The sequence below is a fragment of the Gymnogyps californianus genome, chromosome Z, assembly GCF_018139145.2.
Source record: "Gymnogyps californianus isolate 813 chromosome Z, ASM1813914v2, whole genome shotgun sequence".
Classification (NCBI taxonomy): Eukaryota; Metazoa; Chordata; class Aves; order Accipitriformes; family Cathartidae; genus Gymnogyps; species Gymnogyps californianus.
In genome coordinates, this window is record NC_059500.1 from 644,177 (window position 1) to 666,833 (window position 22,657).

Below are 22,657 nucleotides of genomic sequence, written 5' to 3' on the forward strand. Positions count from 1 at the left end.
ATAGCTCATTCTCTAGCACAGCTCAGGGCTCTCTACACAGCCCATCTAACTGAAGGGCTAGCACAGGCGGCTATCCCAATAAATAAACCCATGTGAATGAATTAATCATTTAGAAAAGAGTACCGAGATTTTCAAAACACTCTTAGGGATGTAGATGTTCTAACCACTACTTAAGACTTGGGAATATAAATTGTCATTACAGACACATGGCTCTCATTTCACTTCTGTATGCAGATAATGCTTCTGCACAGTTGCTTAATACAAAATGTAAAATTCAAGCCAAGTTGCAGTCTCAGTGATGAGAAATGAGAGGTAAAAAGCCCTTTGAGTAGAACAGCAGTGGTAAAACTGACACAGGAAAAACCCGCGTGGACCCAGCAATTGCTTGGCGAGACAACCGCATTTCAAGAGAGCCTCAGAAACGTTGCTAAAAATGGAACAGAGGGATCTTTAAGGCATCTGTCCAGGAAAGTGAAGAAAATACATTTTTGGCAGTGAACACTGAGAAAATCATGCAGCGAATGCAATAAATTAAAACGAACAGAAAACACATGTCCTAGTCGCTGGCTTGACTTTGACAAACCGTGTCCTGTCGTTACACCATGTTGCAGAAAGTGAGTATGGGTGAATACCAGGATGGGGCTGTAGTGTCATTTTATTGGTATTCTACGCTATATTGATATTTATTGATATTCTGTTGAGGTTTCTGGTATCCTTATTACATTCTCATGCTTCTTCCCCTCCCTTGCTCCATTCAGATTCCTATTATTTTGGGCTCCCGTAGACGTCACGGCTGGTACTTCAGCTGCAGTGGTTAAAATCCCCTGATCCCTACGGGAACGCGTGGGTGCCCAGGAGGCTCTCGGAAGCGTACCCATCCTGGCACAATGATGTCCGAGGCTGAAATTTCAGACACTGAAACGCTGGGCTTTCACAATATTTTCCACTCCTCACTGTTTTGTATTTATGTGTTCCATTATCTTCCTATTGTAGAAGCCAATGAAGAGTAGGGCAGGCATATCTGTTGCTCTATAATAAACAGCAGGAGGAAAGCAGTATTGAAGCACAGCTCTGATACCTAAAAGCAACTTAAAATTTCCAGTTTAAAAGTTGGAAGAATCAAGCAGTGAAATATAGTTAACTATAAACTGAAGCTGCTAAAAGGTTCAGTTTCAGAGGCAGAGGCAAGAGCATCTAGGGAACATTAGGAAATTTTTAGAGGTGTTTTCTGACACGTGAGGAAAGACAATGAAATGGTAGTAGGAAAGCGACATGAAACAGGAGCTGGGAAAATGCAAATGCAAAATAAAAACATGGGAAAAAGTGGGTATTTAACAAATCGCAGGATTTGCTGAGAAAGTGCAACGTGCAGACCACTGGATGTGATTAAAAAAAAAAGATAGTTTAAAATTACTTTAAAACGAGTAATTGTACTTCAGGATAAAGATATTTGTTATATAACCAGGCCGGGTAGCGGTGCCAATTAATGCAGCATACCTATGGTGTGTCGGAAGTATCAGGGGATGATGCGCATTAATCAAGCATTACCGCGCAGTAGGTCCCGGGTTATTAGCTTAATTGAAAAAAATGTTTTATTCGCCCTGCTCCCTCCTCGCTCCGAGGCGGGAGGCGAGCGCTGCTCCTCCCAACCACATCGCGGGGCGGGGGGGGGGGGGGGGAAGAAAACCCACCCGCGAAGGGGTCGGCGGCGAGGAGAGGGCGAGGTCCGGGCTCCCGCCTCACCTTCGGCTCGGGGTGACTCTTACCCATTACCTAGAATAATGGCAACGAAGATAAAACAGCACAAAGCCAAGCCCCGCGCAGCCGTCCGCTCTCTAGCCCCGGGAGCTGCCCCCCCCCCCAGCCCGCGGGGACCCAGACCCCCGCGCCCCCGGTCCCGGGGGGGGGGTGTGTGTGTGTATGTGTGTGTGTGTGGGGGGGGGTGAGGCGAGAACCCCGCGAAGTTGCCGCCGCGGGGAACGGCCTCCCCCCCGGGACCCGCCCGGGGCCAGGCGGGCTTCGCCCCCGCCGCCCGCCCGCGTCCCTCCCGTCCGTTTCCGCGCACGCCGCCCGCCCCCCGGGGAATTACCACCCCCTACCCACCCCCACCCCCACCCCCTTCCTCCCCCGGCTCGGGGGCCAGGTACACTTGACGTCAGGATGGCTGTCGTCGTTTTGACGTGTAAACACTCATTTCCATTCCGGCTCCGGAGGGTCTGGGCGCCGCGCAAGCCCCGGGCAGCCGCGCCACGCCACGCCGCGCCGCGCCGGCAGGCAGGGACCCGCGCCGGGCCGCCGCCGCCGCCGCTCCTCCCGCGCTCGCCTAGCAACGCGGCGCCCCGCCGCAGCCCGCCTCGCCGCCGGCCGCCGCTCCCCGCGCCCCGCGGCCATGGACGGGCGCCGTTGGGCCGGCCGGTGCGCGGCCCTGGCGCTGCTGGCCGCCTGCTGCCTGGCCCGCGGCGGCAGCGCCGAGCGGCAGTTCCTCAACGAGTGGGCGGCGGAGATCCCGGCCGGCCCCGACGCCGCCAGAGCCATCGCGGAGGAGCTGGACTACGACCTGGTGGGGCAGGTACGGCCGGGCGCCGGGCGGACCGCAGCCCCGGGGGAGCTGCCCCGCGCCGGGGCTCCTTTCCCTCCCTCCGCGCCCTCCCTCCTCAGGGCTGCCCCGAAACTTGCGCCCGGCTGCCGCTCGCGGGGCTCCGGGGAGTTTCAAGCGCCTTCTCCCCCCGCCGCACCCCCCCCGCCCGCCCCGGTCCCGGCTCCGCACCTGGCGGGGAGCTCCGCCACCGCGGCGCTTGGCTGGGGACGGCTCTTCCTGAGGGGACCGGGCAGGGCGACTCGGCTTTCCCTGAGGGGATCGGGCAGGGACAGGCAGGGCTCCCGCTCTCGCTGAGGGGACCGGGCAGGGTCGGGCAGGGAGCCCGGCTTTCCCTGAGGGGGTCCAGGCAGAACACCTGGCTTTCCCTGAGGAGACCGGGCAGAGACAGGCAGGGCGACTCTGCTCTCCGTGAGGGGACCGGGCGGGGATCAGGCAGGGCGCTCCCGTTCTCCCTGAGGGGACCGGGCAGGGTCGGGCAGGGCACCCCCGTTCTCCCTGAGGGGACCGGGCAGGGTCGGGCAGGGCACCCCCGTTCTCCCTCATGAGACCAGGCAGGGTCGGGCAGGGCACCCCCGTTCTCCCTCATGAGACCAGGCAGGGTCGGGCAGGGCACCCCCGTTCTTCCTGCGGGGACCGGGCAGAGTCGGGCAGGGCACCCCCGTTCTTCCTGCGGGGACCGGGCAGGAGCAGGCAGGGCACCCCAGCTCTCCCTGAGGGTACCGGGCAGGAGCGGGGCGCGGGCAGCCCTGGCTCCGGCCCCGCGCCGCCCCCGACCTGGCCCCCCGCCATCCCGCCTCTCCGCCCCGGAGGCTCCATCGCCATCGCGGGGCTTCTTTCCAGCAGGCCCTCCTGGCGCTTTTTTGGGATGCCGTGACGTCAGCGTTGTCAGGGATGAGTAACCGCCTTGAGGTAACAGCCTCGTCCCACCTCCAGACGAGGGTCCTGTGCCAGGCAAGCGGGTCTGGCAGCGCTGGGGACCCTGCTCCTCTGCCGCAGAGCCCCTTCCCTCCGGCGCCGTGGCCCGCAGCCCCTCCGCCAGGAGCAGGCTGAGCGCGGGGTGGAGGTCACCTCTCCTCAGGTGGGCCCGGTGCTGTGGGCAGCCCCTTCCCGGGTCTCCTGCCCGGACGGTGGCCCCACGTCCCAGGCACGGTCATGTTCTTCAGGCTCTCAAACCTAGGTGCAATCCCACCTCTGTGGGTTTGTTCTTTCTGCCTTTGGAGTCAGTGGATTCGCCCCCACCGATTTCAAACAGCCCCTCCTTAAATGTTTAAAGACAGCGGGGTGCACCCAGCTCTCCGGGTGACCAGCTATTCCGCAAGGGAAAACGCCAGTTCGGTAGGTGCCTGTACAAACAAACCCTGCAGTGAGGTTTCGGAAGCCACACAAAGCTTTTTACACCTGTTCAGCTGAACCCCGGGAAGAGCAGATAAAACTGGCGTCTGGCCGTACGTAAAACCTGTCCTTCGAAATGTGGCCGTGTCAGGGTATGCGCATGAGTATACTGGTCACTACCACAAGTACTACGTTACTGAGAACTGTAGTAGTAATGACTGCTATTTCGCTAGCTTAAATGGAATTATTCCCCCAGTTTCTTCTTGCAGCACACTGGCTGTGATAAGCACTTGCTACTTGAAGAGTGTTTTTTAGTTTAGATTAAAATATCTAAAGGCTAGTTTCTTGCTCTTTTCTTTTGTCTTTCAAGCAGAATGAATTCGGTCGGGTTGTGATTGTTGATATTTGTTTGCAGTGGGGAAATATCTCTCGATAGTTAAAGTACGCCTCTGTCTTACAGATTGGATCACTCAAAAATCACTACCTATTCAGACATAAAAGCCATCCAAGACGGTCTCGAAGAAGTGCCATTCATATCACTAAAAGACTTTCTGACGATGAGCGGGTGAGTGTGACGTTTCTTCTTTTTCGTGCTCTCTGTTTGTTCTGTCTCCTTATTGCTAGCTTTGCAATGAGGTCACAGGCAGGCTTTCCTCGGTTTGCAAATCTAATATATTCAGCCATCCATACTCGTGCTGAATAATACTTTATTATTCTGTCATTAACAGGCAGAATCTGACCCTCTCTTACCATATTTTTTGCAAGTGCTTTCCAAATTAAGATTTAAGATATGCAGCATTGCAGAGGCTTGGAATTTCAGATGTCGATGTGTCGCTGATGAAAATACAAACGAGGAACCACAGGACTCGATTCAAAGTAAAAATCCATAGATGCAGTAAGTTTAATCAGGCCACGTCCGTGCAATTACCATGGGAATTAGGTTTGATTTAAAGTGACTGAATATTAAAAAAAAAGAAAAGTAGGGGAAAAGGGCTGAGGTTTTGCTGGATTTGCTGCTTCTATGACAAGCTAAAACCCCTTCTCAAAGGATCCATCACACGTTCTAGGCTTGCAGTCTTTTAGTACACTGGGATCCCACTGCAATCAGAGAACAGGCACACTGGAGAGCCAGGGATCTAACGTACGATCCACTGGTGAAGCAGACTCCCCGTTTATTTGACTTTATTTAAGAGAGAAGCTTGTCTCTTTGTAAACATACTGAAAAACTGGGGTGGGTGGCACATTTAAGGAACAGACCAGAATGCTGTCAGCCCCTCATAAAACCAATTTCCAGCCAATTTCAGAACAGCGGAATTTGAATTTCAAATCAACATTATTGCAGCAATCATTGTAAAAATATGAGCAGTCCAAAACATGAAGTAGGCTAGTTGTGAAAACCAGCAGTTTATCGTATAAGGACAAATCACTTGAGAATGAGCAATTGGTTATCTGGAGGTTTTAGATGCAAATGTCATCTAGGAGGAAATATTCTATATGTAGCTAGAAGAATTAAAGGAGGGGGTGGGACAGTGCATTTGTTTTGTCTGTTCTGTTTCAAAACTGCACACTCCCATCTATCTCCTTGCAAACATTGGTTTAACAATTAAAGTCTTCTAGGTGAAATCATTCTAAACTGGGGACGTTCAAAACCACAGCTTTAGTGTAAATTAGTGTTCTAATTTATACCCGTACCTATGATCAGATCGTCAGTGCCATCATAGTACAATGTTCAGGAACAGAGTTTTGGTTGCAGTTTGTCCCTGTTTTGGTCTTACTGCATCGAATGCATCTCATACGCAGGGAAGCATGGCCGTGTTTAGTATACCAAATTCTAATATTATAAGCAATATGGAAGCAATTGTGTTACACACATTACCGCCAAACATGATGGCAGACTTACATACTTGGATCCAAAAACAGAGATTCAAAGTGCTGCAGGTGATTTGCTAAATTTACTCCAATTTCCCTTTTATTTACCATCTAGTATGCAAATTAACTATGTGAATGAATGAGATGTAATTATGTCATTATGTAAGTATACAAACACAAAGCAATCATGTAACGCTGTGTAGTTATACATGGACCTTTGCTCCAAAGAGCTACTCTTGTTCAGCGACAACCTATTTAAACAGATTTAAATCCAATCTTTAAAAAGGGAGAGAGAATGGAATCCTGCTTTTGTTTGTATAACGCCTTCATGAATTTTACGGTATGTTAAGTGTGAAAGCTGGGGTAAAACTTGGCTCTGATCTGAATATTTGTCTGCTTCCTATAGATGTCCCAGTGTTTGTTGTAAAACAGATAAAGGCTGTGAATATATTGAAGGGATATAATAATCTGGTTCCCTAACTTCTTCCAGTATTTGCACTAGTTTCCAAATTTACTTTCTTGCAAGAGATCTGAATCAAGATTACTTTCACTGCTTTATGTATCAGTGGCTGGAGATTTGGCACAGGGCCTTCAGCTTTTGCCATAGATGGATGGTTGGAACCTCACCCAGCTGCTGAGTGACAAACATTTGGCTTGTTTGTCTGACATATGTGCTTGGTAGTTTCGGCTCATTTCCCTCAGTGCAGTTGTCCACATCGAAAAAAATAACAAGCATGGAAGTTGTCAATGGTTAATTACTGTTGGGTGATGAAGAGGCCAAGCTTTGCTGTGGGCAGGGAAGAGAGATAAAGGTAATTGCTCTAACGTGCACAAGTATGTATGGCCCTGGATATCAATAGGGCAGTGTAAAATACTGATACTTGCATGGGTGTATTCAGCTCCTGTCACTAACTGCAGTTTGTAGGGGTTTTCGCACTGAATATATAGCAAAGGGAATAGTATTAGAGAGCTTTCAGTAAACACGACTGGTGTAGCTACCATTTTTAAGGGTTTGTGTTCTTGTAGTGGATTTTCATTAGGCTCTCACTAGGAAATCATATTTTAATCAAATCAGGACTTTTTTTTATCATTATAATTTCTGAGTCACTCTTACTATTGTTTCGTATATGGTGATAGATGTAACGACCATAAAGCCATTGGATCACAGTAGAGAAAAATAATGAAATCTATTCAGACGTTTAAAGCAAAAGGTTAGAGCCAAGGCATCATCCACTTGAAGCTTATAGCAGGATCTTGGCTATCTACTGAACTTGAGTTTGCTTTGCTCGTTTGGAAATTGGGATGAAAAGCGTCAACTTGATCTGTGTCAGAATGACTGTCCAGGCATTAGCAATGAATAACATTTTATTCCCATTTCCAAAAGGAGCACACAGCACAGAGAGAGGTATCAGAATCCGGATTTGATTTGAACTGGACTTAGTAATGCATTCAAGGGAACCAGGTGGGATACACTTTTAAAATGCAACCCAGTGACTTAGAGGTTGCTGTGTCGGTGTACAAATGCTATGCAACTCATTCTGTCGATGCTTTAGCAAACACACTGAAGCATTTTGGCTTTCATTTGCCTGAAGTGGAATTATGCCAGTGATGAAGTTAGTCCAATATTCATAGCTTACTAATTGATCACACTTCAAAACACCACTGGGAAGGAGACTTGAAGGTCCAGCTGGGCTATGAGTAACAGCATCATTATGATTGCTAGACTAAAGCCAGAGATAATCTTTCTCCTTTCCTTTTAACTCCCAATAGAAATAGATGAGGATTAAAATGTAGGTAGGAGAAAGAAGCAGGCTGTGGTTTTGCTTGTTTCGGTAACCACCACTGCTTAGATAACCTTCTAACTGTACTGCACATTTGATATAAAAGCCTGCATTGTGTGGCACTCACAGGAGTTCTACCGATAACTTGTACTTAATGATTTTCTATGAATTGATTCTATAGTATCGTGATTTCACCAGGTCCTCTTCCCTGAAGTACACTGTACTACTGTATAAATAAACCTCCTCTCTGCATCAAACATGGCTCATTTTGCTTTAGGCATCAAAATTTTGCTGTGTGAGGAAAACCCTTATCCTCTAGGCTAAGAAAGTCCTAACCTATAGAGGCTTATTTGTCATTTTTATACAAATAATCGTAGGTGTCATGGGCAGAGCAGCAATATGAAAAAAAACGAACTAAGCGTGCCACCGTGAGAGACTCCGCAGAAAATCTTTTCAATGATCCTATGTGGAATCAGCAGTGGTATCTGGTAAGAGTTTGTTTCATTGTGGAACTGGTGATGGTGAATTTCAGTTGTGCTATCAGCTGCATTGTTTTACTAGTACCAGAGCGATTGCACTGAAGGGAGTAAATGAAGAGTCCCTCTCATTAGCATGTGCTATAACAATGAGAGATCTCTGTGCATAACATTTCCAGGCAACCTTCTATTTTCTTTGAAGTGTCATTTGTGCAAAGATTCTAAAAGCCAATTCAGGCCACTGCCTAGTATGGGGGTTAATATTAGAAGGTGTAACAGTTAAAAGCTACCTTTATGATAATTTTAAAATATTTGCTGTTGCCATATAAGAAGTCCCTTATCATGTCTAAAGCTGGCCATGTATTTCGTTATTAAAATTGGTAGTGCGGAGTGCGTACTCCAGAGGAAAACAAAAGCATATGCGTGCATGGGACAAGCACCTTCAGCCTCTTGGACTAGGATTTAAATAGAAGAGCGTCTCTACAGCTCACATGTTCAAAACCTCGAGGAAAAGAAATTTTCTGAGCTCTGTAGTTTCTGTCTGCATGTGACAACTCAGAAATACAGTTGATCATTTATGTTTTATATGTTTTTTTCGAGAGTCTGTATTTCCACTATGCATCTAGCTGTACCTTCAGTCTAGGCTTCATGGCTTTGACTCAGAATAGGAATGGGATTAAAGGTGGGTATAACAAATCAAGAAGAAAGGTCAAGCACAAATGTGGCCCAAGTGGCTGGAAATACCTTTCTCTTCTTCAGTTCAGCTTAGAGAAAACAGACCAAGCTCTAGGCTGTTTGTATAATGCTTTGCCCTCTCTTTCCTTTGTTTGAGCTAGCAAAAATAAATTATAAACTGCATAGCATAAAATATTTCCATGAAGATTCCTGCAGACTTCTTTTCAATGTAAAAAATGGTTATCTTTAAGAATTTAACTTTTCTTTGAAGCTGAATATTTGTTTGCTTCTTTGCCTGTTTCCAATAGGAAGCAGGAAATTTCTGAGATGTCTGTATTGGACAAATACACAAACACACACAGAGTTCCAAAAAGCAGTTTTGTGAAAAAACCAATGTCCTGCTCTCCAGGAGACATAGTTCCTTTTTCCACCTTTCTGTGGTTTTCACTTCTTTTCCCTCTAGTTTTCCCACATGAGAAACAGAAAAATCATGCTCACCCTTGTTTGCAGTCAAATTTTTTCTGATTAAATGCATAAATGTGTTAAATATTTTCTTCCAAAATATGTTCCTTGTCTTGTGGTAAAAAACTTATTATTACTTTATTATTATGATTTGATGGCAACAGTTTTTAGCTCTATTCAGTGTACCTTCACACATCACCAGAAAAAATGATTATTTGATGGATTCTAGAGAACAAAACTTGAAACCTCAAATAATTCCCTGAACGGCAGCAGTCAGAAAAGAAAGCATAAAATGAAAGAAAGGTCATTCCCATAACAAATTCCTTTTTCTAAGCCTCATATTTTATGCAACGTTCCTTTGGAAACAAAGAAATGAAAAAGCTGCGATCAACTAATGTAATTATGCACAGAGAAACAGAAAGAAAATGCTTTTTTTTACATCTGTGTTTTTATGGGGTTGTAAGCAAGTTTTCTAAATTACATGTATGTACTGCACATTTAATATTAGAGAGGAAAAATGACCCATTTAGGAGCTCCTCATCAAAGAACTTGCTGTGGAAGAGAAGGCTGTAGATGATTCATGCTTCCAGTTGATTTACCACAGGAGCAGTAATGAGGGTAGTAAACAGAAAGTTGTGATTCAGCACAGTTGTTCCTAACCAAACGACTACCTTAATTGTTTTATCCATTAATTATTTTGCTCTGGCTAACTTGAATGTCAAGGGAGAAAACACATTTGGAGAAAATGCAGTTCACTGTACTGTGGGGCACTGTCTCAGCTTCTCATCAAGTGAAAAGAACAAACATTAGCAGGTCTGATTATTAACTCAACGTTCCAAGGTTCATCAGTACCTCCCTACCGTTCCCATGTTTCTGCTGCCTACCTCCAATAAATACAAGATGCTCTTTATTCAGAGGTGGTCTTCAGGGATCTTCAAGCAACGGGGTAAATCTTTCAGTGCTACAAGTATTTGAAGAAACTAATTTTTGTTTTATCTTTGCAAAATTTGAGCAAAATATACAAGTTCAGGCTGGGATGATTTAGAGCACCTTTAAAATACAACTTTGGACCTGTGTAGCATAAATGGATAAAAATGTTGACATATTTTAATCCTTTCTGTCCCCCAGCAAGATACAAGAATAACACCATCGCTGCCCAAACTGGATCTCCATGTTATTCCTGTATGGCAAAAAGGGATTACAGGCAAGGGTGTTGTCATCACAGTGCTAGATGATGGCTTGGAGTGGAATCACACTGACATCTATGCTAACTATGTAAGTTTGGGTATTAGAATGCTATGGAATAAATTAATCAATTGTAAATTTGATATACAGACACTCGTCTCCAGCTTGCTGTCTGTTCTGTAAGTCAGCTCCTACAGTACAGAGACTGAAATATTTGCCTTAGGCATAATTTGGAACCTGGTCTGTGTCACAGGAAGCTGAATGTTACTTAGCAATGATAGTGGGGTGGTTTTTTTGTTGTTTTTTTTTTTTCCCTCAGTGGATTTAGTTCCCAGGCATGTTTGTATACAGTGGTTTACTGCTGAATTATTAAAGCTCCGTGAAAAATTTATGGAATTGTTAATGCCCATCAAATTCTACCAGCTTGCTTGCTGTCAACATGAGGCACACCAAATAAATAAATACAGACTCTAGAACCCTTTTTGTTGCACATTTTATAATGCATTTTCTAGTTGTCCGAATTAATTCTGTTTTTTTTTAATGTAGGATCCAAAGGCAAGTTATGATTTCAACGACAACGATCATGATCCCTTTCCTAGATATGACCCAACAAATGAAAACAAGTGAGTAGCCTCCCAGTTGTGTGAAGAGAACAAAACAGTACGTTATTAATTTTTGTGTTAGAACATGCAAATGCAGAAATATCTATGTATGTCCCCTATGACAATTATATAGTAAAAGGAATAATTTGTATAACAATCACAGGATGGATGAGGTTGGAAGGGACCTCTGGAGGTCATCTGGTCCGAGCCCCTGCTCAAGCAGGGAGACCCAGAGCCAGTTGCCCGGGACCACATCCACGGCTTTTGAGTATTTCCAAGCAGGGAGACTCCACAACCTCCCTGGGCAACCTGTGCCAGTGCTCAGTCACCCTCACAGTGAAAAAGTGTTTCCTGATGTTCGGACGGAACCTGTTGTATTTCAGTTTGCACAAACATTTGCACATAACGTTGGCACAAACACTGGAAACTAAGGAAATTAAATTCCCAGATGAAGAGCTTCATAATTGTAATCTCCCTATAATGTCCTGAATTTCTTCCTATCTTTGTATATGTAAAGTACTGATATGTTTCTGTAAGCTGAAGGGAACGATCTGTTCATGTCACCATGTGTGTTTCTAGAATGATAGCTCCCTAAGCAGATTTTGACTTCAGTTCTCTGCTTTGCACTGGGAATTTTAAAAGAATTATGTCTCCTATGAAGGGCTCTGGAAGAGACTGTGTCTTAGAGGAACTTACCAAGAAATCCATCCCTTCAGGTCAGCTTTTGTAGCTAAGGTCACTCTTTTCCAGTTCTGGCAGTACCTTTTGGACCAATAGAATAGCTTCTAGCTCAGTGCATGCAATCACAGGTGAAGTCATGCTTCTGACCTCCTCTCATAGGGGTATGACACACGATCAGACACTGGAGGAGGTTTCATTCACTCCCGCGACAATCTTTCTGTCTCTTCTGAGGCATATGGAAACTTTATTTAGACCATATTTGGCCTAAATGTCCTCAAGGTAATAACCTAGGAAGTTTCAAAAGGCTTGAACACAAGACAACCAGCCAGTTCACTTAGTGGACTTGTGCATCTTGGAACGAGAGAGGAATTTTCTCTGATGCCCTCTCTAGAGCTACCTCTTTGATACTCTGCAGAACATCTTGATGGGTCTGTGACACCTAGGCGTGTCCATGGTAGCTCAGGGAGGGATTTTGTCCATCGAAAGAGAGGAGGATGGACCTCTTTAAAAGCTGGTACTCAGAAGAAGCCAATTTCTTAAACCAATTAGGATGCCGGTACTCAATAAAGATACAGTAAGAAACTGAGGTTCCCTATTGTCTATCAGACAATACAGTAGAATCCAAAACGTAGATCAGTGTATAGGGAAAAAAACCAATCAATCAAAGGATAAATGTCCCATGAATAAGACATTTGAAAAATGACATTTCTACTTAGTTACAGTGTTATTTAAGAGCAAGAAGCCATTATCCTCTTGTTCCGATGACATTATCTCTTAAATCTACCTGTACTACCTCTAATCTTTATTAATAAGTAAATGGAATTCAGCCCAGAAGCATTCAAACACTTCATTGAATAACAATCTGTAGTATTAAATAATACAACTCTTTTACAATCACACTTACACGAAGGTTTTCTGTATTGTGGAATAAGAATCACCTATGGCAAAAAATAATTGCATAGAAAATAGTTGGTTACAAGAAAAATGTAGCAATGGTGAGGATACTTTAAAGACTCACTTTCTGAAATCCTAAATGTCGTGGTTTAACCCCAGCCGGCAGCTAAGCACCACGCAGCCACTCGCTCACTGCCCCCCCACCCCTGGGATGGGGGAGAGAATCAGGAAAAAAAACTCGTGAGTTGAGATAAAGACAGTTTAATAGGACAGAAAGGAATGAAAAACAATGATAATGATAATAGTAATATGACAATATCAATACTAAAAGAATTAAACTATACAAAGCAAGTGGTGCACAATGCAATTGCTCACCACTCGTTGACCGATGCCCAGTTAGTTCCCGAGCCGCGATCCCCCTCCCAGTTAACTCCCCCCAGTTTATATACTGGGCATGACGTCATATGGTATGGAATATCCCTTTGGCCAGTTTGGGTCAGCTGTCCTGATGGTGTCCCCTCCCAGCTTCTTGTGCCCCTCCAGCCTTCCTGCTGGCTGGGCATGAGAAGCTGAAAAATCCTTGACTTAGTATAAACACTACTTAGCAACAACTAAAAACATCAGTGTGTTATCAACATTCTTTTCCTACTAAATCCAAAACACAGCACTATACCAGCTACTAGGAAGAAAATTAACTCTGTCCTAGCCGAAACCAGGACACTAAATAAATGCAGTCATTAAAAAAAGGGTATCTAAATGTGTGATTAAAAAAGACTTGTATCATATTTCTGTCTGTAGAAGTTTAGCAGCTTCTTAGCCCCATAATTTTACGCTACTTTTGCACTCTACTAAAGTACAGGTATCTAACAGGTCTATGGACTTCAGTGTGACTTAGGTCAGGTATTTATCATCTCATCATGATGATCCTTTGATCATTAAGTAGATAAAATTACATTGCTTGAAGCCTAAGAGAAACAAGTATTTTTGTATCATGTAGATACACCTCAAAAGCTATTCAGTAGCTGCATTGCATTCATTAAAAATTGCACCAAATCAAGAAGGTCAGGGATGAGTCTTTGTGTACATTACACAAAGAAGTTATGAGTAGTTGTTCATTCTTGCTGTATTTATTCAGGCATGGGACACGGTGTGCAGGAGAAATTGCCATGCAAGCCAACAACAGAAAATGTGGAGTTGGAGTAGCCTACAATTCCAAAGTTGGAGGTAAGAAAACAGAAATAATTAGATGTCTAATATGAATGGCAACCAGACAGATCCTGTGAAGCACTGAGGGTTTTCAGCTACCATTAATCTGAAATACAAATGATTGGTCCTTCTCAGAAAGCATCAATCTTGCAGTATTACGCTACAAAATCCTGTCTGGCCATAGTGCAGTGTTACATCTGTATGACAGCATTTCTTGAATGTCAACATACTCTCTGGAATTTGGTTATCAGTTGAATACGGGTAGAATATGTAACAACAGCAACAACGATATAGGTGGTGGTGATGATGATGATGATGATGATAATAATAATAGCAACAACCTATATTGTGCCCAGAGAGAAGACTGTATCTTTTAAGGAATGATGGACTCACTTCTTATAATTGCTTATCCTGGAAGGAGGTGGCATGGGGGAGGAGAGGGATTGAGTAGAGTGAAAGTAAGAATATACAAATTTATACCCACTCTTGCTTGCAGCATATTGTTTCCATCTGCACAATTACATTCGAAAGGTCATGTCAGTCAAGATACTCAAACTGCTGTGGTTTTTATTTCAACAGCTTACTTCTCTACTATCATCATAAGTTAATTTTGAAAATAAGTAGAGTTTTGCTTGCCCGTCAATCAATATTGCCATTTTTTTTGAAGCAGTGACTAGAAGTTTAATCCATTAGAGGTTTATGAAGTAGTCATGATCAAAGTATCAGTTGCAAATGGTTATTTAGCTCAGAGGAAGATACTTGTACAGTCCTAGTTTTTCCATTACTCTCTCTTTTCCTTTTAAACAAAGGGACGATGAGTGGCAATTGACACCCATAACTGCCGTTCCCACCATTTCAGTCTTATGTTTGTAGGTTCCCGTTTACTCTGCTGAGCTGTCATAGATGTCAGCTTTGCAGTCTGCCTTTGCCATAATGCATTATGCTGTCATGGTCTGTTTAAATAAAATATCTCACTCATAAGACGAAGACGCCAAATTTTCAAAGCAGGGCAAAATGGATGAAGCTGCAAAGACGTCTGAACTCCCACTGTGCCCATATTTTAAGGCACTTGCATCTACAGAGAAGATTCTTCCACAGTTATTTGCATATGCTCTGCGTTCATTTGCAAATGCAAACTACAGATTTGTGCGGGGTGATTTGTCTAGAAAAGGAAAATAACAGGAGGAAGACCAGTCCAGCAATCCACATTACCCAGAAAGCTGCTTATACCTGGGCGGGGGAGGAGAAAGACTGGAAAAGTTGAAAGAAATTGTAAGCTGTTATATGTGACCAGCCTGATTAAGATAGGGATGTAACAAAAATATGTTCAAAGAGCAGTGGAATATAGGAGAATTCTTCAGAATATTCAGATAAATTTGGAGTGGCTAAACGTTGGAAGGCTTTTTTGATGTTCCAAGCTATACAGGATTCATTTCTTCACAGGCTTTTTTTCTTGTTTTTTTTTTTTAAATCCATGAAATGACACATTACACACTTCAATTTGACATTAGTTCAGGATGACTTCTTTAAGTGGCTGTTTGCTTGTAGCAATTGCCATACTGGATAAATCCAGTGGTCCACAGCCAATGCCTTCTCTCTGATAGTCAGCAATAGCTGCTTTAGGGAAAGAAACCCTGACATGTGGAATACCTTGTTCTCTAACCTTCAGCAAGAGAGGTTGGTTTAACTTTGCCTTGAAGGGTAAAACAAAACATTCCATTCAAAATTCTTTGTTTTCCGTGAAAATACTGACTTTAGTAATCCTGAGTGTTCTCACTAGTCACATCAATGCCTGGCCCTATTCTGAAACCTTGATTAGTCTCTTCAGTACTTTGTGGCTGTGAATCCTATAGGCTTTTCTGTGCGCTGTGTGAAAAAAGATACTTCTTAATGCCAGTTTTCAAAGTGACACCTTTCAGCATCCTTTAACATTCACCTCTTGTTCTGTATAGAGCTAAGAAAGGTGTGTGTATCGATCACCTTTGGAGTAAAGCAGGGTGTATGTATTTTCACACATACCTAACCATAGCACTGTGCTACGATATTTCTCTGGTGCTGCCATGGAAATCAAATGATTAAGAAGCTCCATTTTACAAAGGACTGGGCTGAGAGTTCCCGCACAGTGACGTGTTGCTAAAAATAGCCTTCTGCCAGGCAGATACATGTATGTGTCTGAAATTACCTTGGGCTTTGCCTGCTTTTGATTTTGTGGGACTGATGATGGGAGCAAGCATGTGCAAGAATAGGAGAGTTTATGCAAGAGGACGTAATTGGAATCTGCTTAGGGAATTATCACTGCAGTCATCAAATCCCTGAGTTGACTTAAACAAGTGGGAATTTTGGTGATCACAAAGACAAAACAGCGGTTTTTTTCCTTGAACTGTTTTCGTCAGTGTGTTGTCAGTGTTCTTGTTTTCTTCCTTATTACATTATTTATCTGCAGAGTTGGCTTTGTCTTCTTCTGTGGGAAATATCTGTACACTACTGTCTGCATTCCCAGTATCTCATTATGTGTTGCAAGCTCGCACTGGAGCTTGCAGTCATTTCCACACAGGCAGATCTTTGCTCACAGCGTGCTGGTATGAGAGAATCTCACAATTCTGAGCCAACTGAAAAAAGAGTATTCAGAATGTTATGAGTTTAAGCCTATCCAGGGTAAGTGGTGTTCTTAGTACCTGAGGCACAGGATATACCTTGATTCTTTTCCCAGCTTTGTGAGTGATAGTGGAGTAGCAGTGGTTGCGCGGATTAACTCCTTTGTCTTTTTTTGCTACTAATTAATATGAAATAATAAAGCCCAGCTTTATCTCAGAGGTATTACGAGTCTTAGAGGCCAGCCATTTGGGAAAAAAATCATGCTTGCAGTCTTTTTGTCCCTGCTTGGTAGTATAAAAAAGAATAAGACACTGAGCTGCAAGGGTGAGGTGTGTGGGGGGTGTGTTCTTTTTTTTTTTTTTTAAATAGAACGACCACATTTTGCCTGCCGTGCTTTGGAAAAATCTGCATTTTGTGGAAAATACTAGAAAATGAGTACTCATAATTCACCAACTGCCAGTAATGGTGCAGCTGCTGTAGTACTAACTTGCCAAGTTCAAGAGAACCCAGACATTTTTATTGCTTGAAAACATAGGCTGAATCCTGACTGCTGTGGCTCTTATATTGCTGCTGTTGCTGGGAGAGCCATGCCATAGTGGGAATTTTGCCAGACTTCTGCTATTTCTATCCTCCTCCAGCACTGGCCAGTGGTAGCAGTCCTACTGCAGAGCTAGGGATTTGCAGAGTGAGAGATCCAGTGCAGATGAACCTCTGTCTGCCACTGAATTTTAAGTACCACTGAGATCAGGCTTGCTCTGAAGAAGATTAGATCATGCAGTTCCTAATAAAATGTTAATGGCTAGATATCTCTGGCATCTCTGGATTGCTCACAGTAGAAAAAACGCGGCAGTAAAACAACAGTGAGAATTTTTTGTGGTGAAGATTGAAGAGCTAGCGAAATAGCAGCGTCACAAAGACAGCAAAACCTTAATGACTGTGAGGACAAAGTGTTTTAATGAGAACATTCAGAACTACATCTTTGAACTAAAACTCTTGGAACTCTTAAAGGTAAAAGTAATGTTGATAAAACCTATTTAATTTTAGTGACATGCTACCAGTTTGAGAAGTCTTTGCTACAGATTTAACAGAGAGGAACAGAGTCAAGAAAGAGCTCAATGCAATAAGAAAAAGCAGGAACAGTAAGCAAAACGTCATCTTCTTGGCTCTCTGTAGAAAGACAGAAAGAAAGAAATAAGAGGCAACCAAGATTTTAAGAGGGTTTTTTAAAATGTTTGTAGAGAGCGCTGAGCTCTGCAAATAAAGGGTAAGTGTACTGTTTCAGACTGACATGAATTGTCCTCCGTATTATTTACATGAACAGCAGTAGGCTGTGGTTGCAATAGTTATGGTTTAATTTTGCTGGAAACTTTACAAACAGTTAACAAAGACAAAGAGGAGGGAACAGAAAGCAAATCCAGTCTGCTTCTTTTTTTCTGTTAAGGTATACGAATGCTGGATGGAATAGTCACCGATGCTATTGAAGCCAGTTCAATCGGTTTCAATCCAGAACACGTGGATATTTACAGTGCGAGCTGGGGCCCTAATGATGATGGTAAAACTGTGGAGGGACCTGGGAGACTGGCACAGAAGGCTTTTGAGTATGGGATAAAACAGGTATGATACTTAAGAGAAGATACGATAAAATGTGGCAGAGAACAGATTTTTAAAATGGTTGATATCAGGAAAGAAATGAAAATGGTTTGTGTTCTCTTTGCTTAAACGTATTTGAAAAGGAGGAGATAGATTTTAATAGTACAGGTCAGAGAAATTACCAGCCAGAACAGGACTTTTAAAAAAGCACCGTTAGAGCTTTCTAAGCTGGTTTTAAGCTGCTATTCTCCACAGGTAAGCTTTCTTTTTCCATCCTTACTTTTGCTGCCTTTGACTCGCCCTACCCCCACCCTTCTCTGCTGCTTGTTTTGCACTGAACAGTAATTGGATTTCTGCACTGAAAGCCTATAAAATTTAATACAAAATTTCTGCTTTGTGAATATTTTGCTGTCTGAAATAGTGATCTATTTTAGCACCCTGTGGATGGGCTTGTATTGTGTTAATTGCATTAGTTTATAAATTGGTGTGTATCATGATCCAATTAAAATGAAGATAGTAAAAATGCATGATGAAGAGTATTGGAAACAATGTTTTTACAGTTCTTTTCTATGTTACCCTCTTCAGATCTGGTTGGGTGATAAGTAGGGTGCAAACTGAGAGCTACTGGGGATGTATTAATAAACTACTCTTGCTCTTGCTAGTGAGGTGAAAAGATATCTAAAGATGGACAGGTACTAATACAGAGAGGAAGACTGAATCAGAGATGGGAGAGTAGAGAAATGGAGGAAAGCTTGAAGGACAGAAGCAAAGAGAAAGGATTTTGGAAAAAGGGCAGTTAACATTAGCAGACAGAAGGAGAGAAGAAGAAAGAAGAGTCTGACAGCTGACAAACATACTCTGAGGGAAGAATGGAGACCGAGAGGAGTGGGCTGGTGATAAACAGAGATCTAAGTCCATAGGTAGGCAGCAAGAGAAGAGGGAGAATTAAAGGCAGTAATTAAGGAACCAATGTTCAGTGGTCTTACTCTGAAAAAGCAAGTTGTTTGGTGAAGAATGTATCTTTTTTTTTACAACTTGTTTTATTTCACAAGGGGAGCAAATTCACCCATTCATTTGTCAGGCTTCCTTTTGCAAGGATCTGGATGGTCTCCATTCTGCTTAAAGCAGCCAGAGTTGGGGTTGCCAGCAGCTTTCATCCCTGATGCCTTCATTGCTGGCCTGGTAAAGCACTTAAGCGTATGCTTAGCCTTAAGCATTTAAGAGGCGTTAATAGCACTCTAAGTGAAATCAAAGCAAGTGTTTACATATACCAGTGCTTTTCTGGACTGCAGCCTTTATTCTCTAAGGAAGGTACTATCTCATTTTCTGTGATTGACATGGCTTGTCCTTCACATTTTAACAGTTGTATCACAGAGTACAGCTTACTTTTCTTTATTTTTCATGTTTTAAGTGCTGCAAATGTCTTAGCACTTGCATGAATAACTGCAAATCTCATCTGAGTGCGATGATAAAAATCTATATTTCAACTGCTATTTCCAGTGAATGTACACATATGAATAATGAACAACATATGAACTTTTGCTCTTCACACGAAATGGATGTTTTTTTCCTCTGAAGGACTAGCACAGCTTAAGACTGGATAGGGTGATACGTGTTTCCTCTATGATAGCTGTGATGGCTTACATGCTGTCAGCTGCCAGCATCAGTTGTTAGCTGCTGCTCCCTCGTTACACACTGGAGACCCGAGCAGGGAATGAACGTGGTTACGTCTGGAGACGGGGGGGTGCTGGCCCACAGATCTGTAAGAGAAGGGAGGGTTTTCAGTCACGTGTGCTTGCTGGTTCACTGTGTTTCAGCAAGTGAATGCCAACTGCAAAAGGCTTCCTTACAAAAAATAAATTAGTGGAAAAGTCGTATCTTGTACATCATTCATACTGCTTAGCCATACCTCTGTGATTACAGGAAAGGCAAGTGACATAACCCCTGATAAACTTGCTATTTCTTAAAAAAAAATGGGCATTTTTCCTGGAAATGTTCAGGACGAAAACATCAGCATTTGGGAAAACTTACCTGTTGAGCACAGGCTCTGTTTTTAACTTAAAAACCTATTCTGAGGAAGGTCGCTGTGCCTGGAACACTAAACCTAGACCAGTCAAACTAAGAGATATACTGCAGGGTGTGAAGTAGGACACCTAAAGTAGCTGGTTTCTTCTGTCTCTGTCTTCTACAGTGCTTATGGAAAACTGTCTTTTTCTACCTGAAAATGTTTCCTACATTAGGCTTCTGGGGGGGGAGGAGTTGTTAAGAATACGTTACAGAGACTGAAAGCTCTTTGATAACCACTCATTTCCATTTTCTCTAGGGCCGAAATGGGAAAGGCTCCATTTTCGTATGGGCTTCTGGGAATGGAGGCCGTCAGGGTGACAACTGTGACTGTGACGGTTACACTGATAGTATCTACACTATCTCCATTAGCAGTGCTTCTCAGCAAGGCCTTTCTCCCTGGTATGCCGAGAAGTGCTCTTCAACTCTGGCCACAGCATACAGCAGTGGGGATTATACTGACCAAAGAATTGTAGGTTGTTTTTACCAGATTCAGAACAAAGATAGAAATGTATTATATATGCAAATAACAAGTGAGAGCTCTTAAATGCTTGGTTTCAAATGCCTGCTTTAAGTTATGTGTTACATGCTTAGTGCTTTTGCCTTGCAACACTGAGGGATTTGTAATCCAAAAAGTGATTGTATTCCTGGAACATCTTCTACTGTAAAGCAATGGCTAAACAAAATCATTGTGTCAATGCAATTAAATCAGCATGCTGAATTTGTCTGCTGTTTGTGTATCACAGAGGTCTCTGTGTGAAGTTTGAAATGGTCCCATTCTTCAGAAGGGGCAGATGAGGAGAGATTTAGAGTAAAAGGAAAAAGAACCTGTGAAGTTAGTGTACCATATGAGTCAGTACCTCTGGTATACTTTGCCATTAGCTTTTGTAAGATTGTCAGCCCCTGAGTTCGCACTTACGACAGCAACATTAGTGCTTCCAAACCTGTAGAAGGTACTCAGCAAGCAGGCATATCAGCCTGCGTGCCTTCATTAACTGTGCAAGAAATAACTTGTACTGAAGAAAATTGCTGTGATAAAATAATGTTGAAGTACCTATAATTTCTGTTCAGCCCTGGTGGATGCTAATTTTACAATAAACTACATTGATGGTGATTAAAACAATGTCATTCCAAGTTAGCTAGGAGATCAGTCCTTCCTAAGTGGCTTCTCTTCATAGCCGAGATGTAGATACATGGGCAGATGAGTTTGGTATTTAATTTCCAAATAAAACATGTTTCATTGCAAATTATAGTTCTTCTGCTGAAGAGGGAGCAGAACACCAATACAAATCCTATGAGTAATTTTCTAGCAAGCAGTAATTTTAAATGTTCTAGGCCCAACACAATGATCTGTTTTTATGATTCACCAGTAAGCCTGAAACACTTATTGTGAAACCTTAGAATAAAATAAGATATTCAGTGTGGGAGTATTTTGTTCCAACACAAAGCGTTTTGATACAAAAATTATAGTAGAAGTAAAAAGAATGGATTGAAATATGAACGGATTTAAACATCCATCACTTTTTCTGCTGGTTAGCAATGTATTAATACGCACCAAGTAAAGGATACATGGTTATGTTGGTGAGTGTGAATACGACTGTATTTACAACTATTTATTCATGCAATCTATTTTTTTTTTTGTTTTCTGTCAGACAAGTGCTGATCTTCACAATGAATGTACGGAGACTCACACTGGGACCTCTGCATCTGCACCACTGGCAGCAGGAATTTTTGCTCTAGCACTGGAAGCAAAGTAAGATGTTACACAATTACCTTTGAAACTCTGCTCTCTTAGCCACCCCACCATCTTCCCCGAAATGTTGTCTGTTTGAAGTGGCACCATCTCATGCTGCAGCTCCACTTTTTGTCAGTCAGACCTGCCCAGCCTGATGACTAAAATAAGCAGCTGCTTGCCTCAACACCTTCCTAGCAAAGCAGAACCAACCTAAGTAAAACGTGATGACCGGGGAATTTTAGTCCATTTTGTGCATTGGCAACGAGTGTTTACTGAGTTCTGGTCAATTGCACTTAAAAGCAATGAGGCTGCACAGGTATCAGGAGAACATAATTTGAAGACAATAGGTTGCTGGAGTTTAAATTAAGTCTTTAGTCAATTTACAGAACCTTTACTGCCAATGATGAGACATAAAATGGAAGGTACTCAAGCTTGACTGTCAGAGCAGGCAGGGAGCAGGCAGGTTCAGATCCTGTAGGGCTGGTAGTCAGAAAGTATGACTTTCAGAGGGTAAGAAAGAACAGGACAGGACAGGACCATGGCTTTTTCACAGAAAACACTTCAGGCATTAGGGCGTAGGCTTAGTACTTGAGTGGTGTAGGTTCAGCTCCATTTTCTATGGCATACTCCTTTGATGACATAAGCCAAGATACTTAGGGCCATATTTTAAAGGGCAGAGTTAATCACAGATAGAACCAAATACCCAGCGAATTTTCAAAGTCCGGGTTCCATAAAGACTGGTGGGAAATACTAGTTTTGCTAGTTAACTTTAAATGCCTGAATAATTTTGAAGAATGGGACTCTAATCTTGCTAGGCACCCATTCTTCATTTACACAGAAATCTTGCCTACCTGGGGAAGTATTGTGAGGATAAGCATGCGACATGCTCTAAATTTTAAAATAATGGGATG

General features: G+C 43.0%; 1 protein-coding gene across 1 annotated transcript in view; it reads left to right on the forward strand.

Moving 5' to 3' along the window:
- The first annotated feature begins 2,389 nt into the window (after nucleotides 1–2,389).
- Nucleotides 2,390–22,657, forward strand: part of PCSK1 (proprotein convertase subtilisin/kexin type 1) — a 28,306-nt gene continuing 8,038 nt past the window's right edge. The window contains 9 exon segments of the mRNA XM_050912998.1: nucleotides 2,390–2,569; nucleotides 4,392–4,496; nucleotides 7,959–8,069; nucleotides 10,323–10,469; nucleotides 10,926–11,002; nucleotides 13,692–13,780; nucleotides 17,799–17,971; nucleotides 20,271–20,483; nucleotides 21,664–21,764. Coding sequence (XP_050768955.1) covers nucleotides 2,390–2,569; nucleotides 4,392–4,496; nucleotides 7,959–8,069; nucleotides 10,323–10,469; nucleotides 10,926–11,002; nucleotides 13,692–13,780; nucleotides 17,799–17,971; nucleotides 20,271–20,483; nucleotides 21,664–21,764 — 1,196 coding nt within the window.